This window comes from Ranitomeya variabilis, chromosome 5, assembly GCF_051348905.1.
Source record: "Ranitomeya variabilis isolate aRanVar5 chromosome 5, aRanVar5.hap1, whole genome shotgun sequence".
NCBI classification, from domain to species: Eukaryota; Metazoa; Chordata; class Amphibia; order Anura; family Dendrobatidae; genus Ranitomeya; species Ranitomeya variabilis.
Genome location: NC_135236.1, coordinates 271,837,394 through 271,845,776, shown reverse-complemented (window position 1 = coordinate 271,845,776; position 8,383 = coordinate 271,837,394). Strand labels below are relative to the sequence as shown.

The 8,383-nt window shown below is 43.7% G+C and overlaps 1 protein-coding gene across 1 annotated transcript in view; it reads right to left on the bottom strand.

Annotated features, from left to right (window-relative positions):
• Positions 1-1,133: 1,133 nt before the first annotated feature.
• LOC143775775 (arylsulfatase A-like) overlaps positions 1,134-8,383 on the bottom strand; it is a 131,627-nt gene continuing 124,377 nt past the window's right edge. Inside the window, exon 8 of the mRNA XM_077264309.1 lies at positions 1,134-4,187. Within this exon, the coding sequence (XP_077120424.1) occupies positions 3,889-4,187 (299 nt within the window). The 3' untranslated portion in view covers positions 1,134-3,888. The remainder of the gene's footprint in view (positions 4,188-8,383) is intronic.

Here is an 8,383-nt window from a genome sequence, read left to right as displayed (position 1 = left end):
CTGTGATCTGTTTTTTTTCTACAAAATTAAACATTTGAATGAACATCCTCCAAGGCCGGTGATTCCATAATTATTTCCAGGGGTTGTACTCGTTGTTCGGGTGGTCTCCGAGTATTTGTTATTGCTCGGAGATTTAGTTTTCATCACCGCAGCTGCATGATTTGCGACTGTTAGACAGCTTGATTACATGTGGGGATTCCCTAGGAACCAGGCAACCCCAACATGTACTCAGGCTGGCTAGTAGCTGTAAATCATGCAGCTGCGTCAACAAAAACTAAATCTCCGAGCACTAACAAATACTCAGAGATCCGAGCAACGAGTATACTTGCTCATCACTACAAGTGACACATGTCAAAAAATATATGACCAAAAAAAACACATTCATGGTGTTTTTTTTTTGTTTTTACAGAGAATTAGAAAGACACAGAATTAGGATAGGATAACGCTCGAGGAACCTTTCTTCCAAAGAATAAGTCAGAAACTGAAAGCCAGCTAAGCTGATAAAGGCAAAAAAGTAAAGGGAAGAGATCAAATAGCAGCCTTACAAAAGGAGTGGGAAAAAGGAGGAAAAAGTTCTTCTGCCCTATTTCCAGTCTCAGACCTCATGCGCACACACATAAGTGACTTGTCACTACTGGAAGTGAACTGGAGCACAAGATGCCAACATCAATAATATGATGCCAACATCTCCATTAATGGTTGGAACCCCTCTTAAGGACTCTTGAAAGAGCGATTTACAGTTAAGACAAGCTGCTTGACCTTCAAGGAAGGAGCAGCTGGCGGATGTAGGACTTGGGCAGGAGCGGTACACCAGATCGCAGCCAGCACTGGGAAGATAGTACTCAACCAGGTATTAGGTGAAGGAAAAAAATCCAATTTATATTTGCCTTGGATTCTGAGGCAGAAATAGAAGGCATAACCAAAAAGTTTGTCTGGGATTTGCATTCAATTGAGCTAATCCATGTTGCCCTACCAGTTTTCAAGCAGACGTGTCACTGAAAAGAGTTTGAAAGACTTGCTGGGAAAAACTGAGACCTTATGAATAGAAGACTTTTTTGTATGCAGAATTTGGCACAAAAAACATGCAGTTTTCGTGGCAAATCTGTGCAAAAAAAACACACCCTTGTTAACTGCGTAAGCAGCCACCCTGACTGCTATGTCCAGAATGAGAAAGAATATGGATGAATAAAATACAAGGCCATTTTCACACCTTTGACATCCGAGTACAGGTAAGGAGCATGAGGTCCAGACTAGTCACAGGTCTCCTGACCCAAACTCATTGCCTCACAGGTGTATAACAAGCTGTTCAGGCCAGGAAACCGCAGCCAGACTGGAGATCGCAGTCCGTACATGGACTATAAGACTCAGATGTGTGAACGTGGCTCTACAATAAATCTTTTCAATCTTCTTAGCTCCTCCTATTCTATAATATGATGTTTGCAGATTGCACAGCATTTCCAAGCTGACAGGTTACAGTTAAGATCGTTATCAAAAATCTTCCCATTGTATTGATCTGTATCAATGTTATTTATTTTTGCTTATGAAAATGGATAAAACATTTAAATCAAATACAGAAGTGTGATTGCGGTTTTAACCTAGTTTGTAAGTATGGAGGAAAATAGAACAACCTTACAATATAATATATTATTATTATTTATTTATTTAGCACCATTGATTCCATGGTGCTGTACATGAGAAGGGGTTACATACAAATTACAGATATCACTTACAGTAAGCAAACTAATAATTATAGACTGATACAGAGGGGCGAGGACCCTGCCCTTGCGGGCTTACATTCTACAGGATGGTGGGGAAGGAGACAATAGGTTGAGGGTTGCAGGAGCTCCGGTGTTTATGAGGCGGTAGCTTCGGTAGTGGTGAGGAGGCAGAGGGGTCAGTGCAGGCTGTAGGCTTTCCTGAAGAGGTGGGTTTTCAGGTCCCGTCTGAAGGATCCGAATGTGGTTGATAGTCGGACGTGTTGGGGCAAAGAATTCCAGAGGATGGGTGATATTCGGGAGAAGTCTTGGAGGCGGCTGGGTGAGTAGCGAATAAGTGTGGAGGAGAGAAGGAGGTCTTGGGAGGATCGGAGATTACGTGAGGGAAGATAGTGGGAGAATAATTCAGAGATATATGGAGGAGACAGGTTATGGATGGCTTTGTAGGTTAGTATTAGTAATTTGAACTGGATACGCTGAGGGAATGGAAGCCAGTGAAGACATTTGCAGAGGGGGAAGTGGAGGAGTAGCGAGGAGAGAGATTAATTAGTCGGGCAGCAGAGTTAAGGATGGACTGGAGAGATGCAAGGGTGTTAGCAGGGAGGCCACAGAAAAGAATGTTGCAGTAGTCAAGGTGGGAGATGATGAGGGCATGCACAAGCATTTTAGTAGATTGACTGTTGAGGAAAGAACGGATTCTGGAGATATTTTTGAGCTGAAGGCGACAGGAGGTGGAAAGAGCTTGGATGTGCGGTTTGAAGGACAGGGCAGAGTCAAGGGTCACTCCGAGGCAGCGGAAAGCGTGATGTCGTTAATTGCGACAGAGAGGTCAGGTAAGGAAGATCTATGAGATGGAAGAAAGATGATGAGGTCAGATTTGTCCACATTGAGTTTGAGGAAGCGAGAGGAGAAGAAGGAGCATATGGCTTATGCAGAGAGGTGACGTTTGGGCCAGAAAGGTAGATCTGAGTGTCATCAGCATAAAGGTGGTACTGGAATCCATGGGACTTTATGAGTTGTCCCAGGCAAAGTGTATAGATTGAGAAGAGTAGGGGACCTAGAACAGAGCTTTGGGGTACTCCAACAGAGAGAGGGTGGGATGAGGAGGTAGTGTGGGAGTGGGAGACGCGAAATGTGCGGTTGAAAAGGTATGAGGAGATCAATGATAGGGTGAGGTCTTTGATGCCAAAGGAGGAGAGGATCTGTAGTAGGAGGCAGTGGTCAACTGTGTCGAAAGAAGAGGACAGGTCTAGAAGTACAGAGTATTGTTCGTTAGCTTTGGCTGTAAGTAGGTCGTTAGTAATTTTGGTCAGGGCTGTCTCAGTTGAGTGATGGGGGCGGAAACCAGATTGTAGATTGTCAAATAGCAAGTAAGATGAGAGGTGGGAGGAAAGTTCAGCGTGGACGTGCTGGTCCAGGAGTTTGGAAGCGAATGGAAGCAGCGATATTGGGCGATAGCTGGACATAGCAGTCGGATCAAGGGTTGGCTTTTTAAGGAAAGGCGTGATTGTGGCATGTTTAGGGGTTTATCAAAGCGAACCTGTCACCTGATTTGGCCGCTATAAGATGCAGACACCGCCTTTCAGGGCTTATCTACAACACTGTATAATGCTGTAGATAAGCCCCAGATCCGACCTGAAAAATAATAAAAAAAAGTTTTATTATACTCATGCATTGGCCGCACTTCTCTGCAGTGTGCAGGCGCCGGGCCTCTCTGACCTTTCCCAGTGCTTGCACACTGAAGCACGCCTGAGCAAAAGCACGATGCCGGGGAGCGACGATGCAAGCAGGCGGCGGCGCAAGAATAAGGGAGGCGCCGGACCCGGACCTGTGACACCAATTGGACCGGACTGCACCGGAGCCAATAGGCTCCAATCACACATGCAGTTTTTTTTTTTTTTTTTTACACACTGTTTGAAAACCATGTGTGGACCATAAAGGAGGCAACGTGAAAAAGGAAAGACTTCAATTCTTTCTACATCCACACCACACCTTGGAAAACAAACTGCTGAAAACTGTATGTGTGAACAGAGCACAAGAAATAATAAAAGAGAACGACTTGCATGCTTATCCATCAACTTCTTACAAACACAGGCTTTTCAAGAAATCTGGATTTCAAACCGACACATGACCTGAAGCACATTCAGAAAATAAGCGGAGGTTCCCTTCAGAATTAGCAGCGGCAACAGCTTGGCTTTGGAGTGCATTCCGGGTTGCAGCATGGCCTCAATGCAGGGTCTGTGCCTTTGTTAATCTCACTTTTGGCATAAGTCATACTTTTCAGAAATCTATCTCGCTCCTTTAGTATTTCATTGACAATTGGTTCTAGCTCTTCAGGGATAACTGGGTTCAGTAAGTTGTAGTTTTCGGCAGGATCTGTCTCCAGGTCAAACAGCAGAGGCGGGTTATGTTCCTTCAGCAGCGCAGTGACGTGGCAGTCAGGATCTGGAGTTGTCTCACTGTGAAATGCTCCTGTGGATAGAGAGAAACATAAAAAGTCTTAAAACATAAATTTGGGTAATAAAACATAAATATGAGAGTAGTGGCCTATTTAGAAAAGTCTGTGGTCATCTATTGGCTTGTGTAAATAGACCAGCGAATTCAGGAGCACATGTTCTCCTTACATCGGACAATAATTTTGAGTCTTTGAGGTGGGTCTTAAAATATCAGAATAAGATTATGCCCAGGGATTAATTACTTTTACTGCTTATAACCATGGATACCCTATGGCAGGGGTAGGGAGTCTTTTTTCTGCCAAGGGCCATTTGGACATTTATACCATCCTTCGGGGGCCATACAAAAACAGACCACAAAGTGCATCCTGACTCTGGCACTGGTTTCAGGACGTAATCTTTCATTGCATGCCCTTCAGTGTTCAGTAGTGAACACTGTGTGTGTGTGTGTGTGCTAACAGAGCAGGAAGAAATTAATGAGCTGGTGGCAATCAAAATGCAGCTCCCTGCCCAAGAATGCGGTCCCTGAGAATCTGCTCGGGGGCCTGATAAAAGGTCATCAAGGGCCATAAATGGCCCTGGAGCCTGATGTTCCCCACCCCTGGCCTATGGTCTGCATAGGAGCTCAAGACACAAATTCCAGGAGACTATTTTCAAAGTTACCTCATTTAAGGTGTTCAAAAATACAAAAATAGGTCATTCAAGTCAATTTAAACTGATCAAGTATTTATAAAAACATCACATATGGCTACATGACATTTATTTGTTTTGCACATTAGATGCCTCGCATAAAAACATAGACTCTTTAACTTATGTGAGTTCCTATGAATGACTGAGGAATTGTTGTGTTATGCTGGAGGCCATCACATCAGCCCCCCTCCTCTTTTTACTGAAATGATACAGATGCTGTACAAATTTCATGTATTCTGCCAACTCTACGTTCTCAGCAATGTAAATAACATAATGTAAATGATGTGTTCACTTAACCCCTTCCCAACCTGTGACGCCACGTAGGCATCATGAAAGTCAGTGCCAATCTGACCTGTGACGCCTATGTGGCGTCATGGAAGGATCGCATTCCTGCAGGTCGGGTGAACTGGTTAACTCAAATGTCACCCTACCTGCAGGTACAGGGGGACTTGTACTTGAGCCCAGAGGGGGTGGCTTTGTATGGCTAGGGTTGGAATTAGGATTAGGATTAGAATTAGGGTTAGGGTTGGAATTAGGGTTTAGATTAGGGTTAGGGGTGTGTTGGGGTTACACTTATGGTTAGGGTTCGGATTAGGGTTAGGGGTGTGTTGGGGTTAGGGTTGTGGTTAGGAGTGTGTTGGGGTTAGGGTTGTGATTAGGGTTATGGTTAGGGTTGGGATTAGGGTTAGGGGTGTGTTGGGGTTAGTGTTGGAATTAGAATTGAGGGGCTTCCATTGTTTAGGCACATCAGGGGCTCTCCAAATGCGACATGGCGCCACCATTGATTTCAGCCAATCTTGCATTCAAAAAGTAAAACGGTGCTCCCTCCCTTCCGAGCCCCGACGTGCACCCATGTGATTTACCCCCACATATGGGGTATCATCGTACTCAGGAAAAATTGCACAACAACTTTGGGGGTCTAATTTCTCCTTTTACCCTTGGAAAATAAAAAATTGGGGGCTAAAAAATTATTTTTGTGGAGAAAAAATGATTTTTTATTTTCACGGCTCTGCGTTATAAAATTCTGTGAAGCACTTGGGGGTTCAAAGTGCTCACCACACATCTAGATAAGTTCCTTGTGGGGTCTAGTTTCCAAAATGGCTCACTTGTGGGGGGTTTCTAATATTTAGGCACATCAGGGGCTCTGCACACGTAACTTGACACCTGCAGACCATTCCATCAAAGTCTGCATTTCAAAACGTCACTACTTCCCTTCTGAGCCCCGACGTGTGCCCAAACAGTGGTTCCCCCCACATATGGGGAATCAGCGTACTCAGGACAAACTGTACAACAACTTTTAGGGTCCAATTTCTCCTATTACCCTTGTGGAAATAAAAAATTGTGGGCTAAAAAATAATTTTTTTGAGGAAAAAAATGATTTTTTTATTTTCACGGCTCTGTGTTATAAACTTCTGTGAAGCACTTGGGGGTTCAAAGTGCACACCACACCACGCTCATCTAGATATATTCCCTGGGGGTCTAGTTTCCAAAATTGGGTGACTTGTGGGGCAGCTCCAATGTTTAGGCACACAGGGACTCTTCATAAGCGACATGGTGTACGCTAACGATTGGAGCTAATTTTCCATTTAGAAAGTCAAATGGCGCTCCTTCCCTTCCGAGCCCTGCCGTGCGCCCAAACAGTGGTTTATGACCACATATAAGGTATTGGTGTACTCAGGAGAAATTGCCCAATAAATTTTATGATCCATTTTATCCTGTTGCCCATGTGAAAATCAATAAATTGAAGCTAAAAGAACATTTTTGTGAAAAACAAAAAGTACTTTTTCATTTTTATGGATCAATTTGTGAAGCACCTGGGGGTTCAAAGTGCTCACTATGCATCTAGATAAGTTCCTTTGGGGGGTCTAGTTTCCAAAATGGGGTCACATGTGGAGGAGCTCCAAAGTTTAGGCACACAGGGCTCTGGAAACGCGACATGGTGTCCGCTAACGATTGGAGCTAATTTTCCATTCAGAAAGTCAAATGGCGCTCCTTCCCTTCCGAGCCCTGCCGTGAGCACAAACAGTGGTTTATGACCACATATGAGGTATCGGTGTACTCAGGAGAAATTGCCCAACAAATTTTAGGATCCATTTTATCCTGTTGCCCATGTGAAAATGAATAAATTGAGGCTAAAAGAACATTTTTGTGAGAAACAAAAAGTACTTTTTCATATTTATGGATGAATTTGTGAAGCACCTGGGGGTTCAAAGTGCTCACTATGCATCTAGCTAAGTTCCTTTGGGGGTCTAGTTTCCAAAATGGGATCACTTGTGGTGGAGTTCCAAAGTTTAGGCACACAGGGCTCTCCAAACGCGATATGGTGTCCGCTAACGATTGGAGCTAATTTTCCATTCAAACAGTCAAATGGCGCTCCTTCCCTTCCGAGCCCTGCCGTGCGCCCAAACAGTGGTTCCCACCCACATATGGGGTTTCAGCGTACTCAGGACAAATTGGACAACAACTTTTGGGGTCCACTTTCTCCTTTTACCCTTGGGAAAATAAAAAAAATGTTGCTAAAAGATCATTTTTGTGACTAAAAACTTAAATGTTATTTTTTTCCTTCCATGTTGCTTCTGCTGCTGTGAAACTCCTGAAGGGTTATTAAACTTCTTGAATGTGTTTTTGATCAACTTGAGGGGTGCAGTTTTTAGAATGGTGTCACTTTTGGGCATTTTCTGTCATATTGACCCCCCAAAGTCACTTCATATGTGATTTGGTCCCTAAAAAAAATGGTTCTGTAAATTTTTTTGTAAAAATAAGAAATCGCTGGTTAACTTTTAACCCTTATAACTTCCTAACAAAAACAAATTTTATTTCCAAAATTGTGCTGATGTAAAGTAGACATGTGGAAAATGTTATTTATTAACTATTTTGTGTCACATAACTCTCTGGTTTAACAGAATAAAAATTCTAAATTTGAAAATTGCGAAATTTTCAAAATTTTCACCAAATTTCCAATTTTTTCACAAATAAACGCAAAAATTGTCAACCTGAATTTACCTATAACATGAAGCCCAATATGTCATGAAAAAACATTCTCAGAATCGCTAGGATCCGTTGAAGAGTTCCTAAGTTATTACCTCATAAAGGGACACTGGTCAGAATTGCAAAAAATGGCCAGGTCATTAAGGTCAAAATAGGCTGGGTCATGAAGGGGTTAAGATAGCCAATTGTTAGATGTCGAGTTCCCACCGCTGCACAGAGGGAATCTCGAACCCCCTCCGCTGCAGTCTCTCATTCTCCTCCAGCCGCAGTGGAGCCTGCTCAGCAGAGACGTCGGTCCCAGCGCCTGGCTCAGACAGATACTGCGCATTTGGTTACTGCTGGCCTTCCAGGTTCAGCCATTATAACCAGTACTGTTCAGCGGCGAGCAGGCGCTCCTGGGACTAAGTCCTGCTTTTCTCCTTCTGAGCATGCCCAAGGGAAGACCTCTCATTGGAGGTCGGGGGTCACACGTTCAGGTCCTGTAGCAGCTCCTATTGGTCCACTAAGAAGGTCCTGGAGAGCTACAGCTATAAAAGG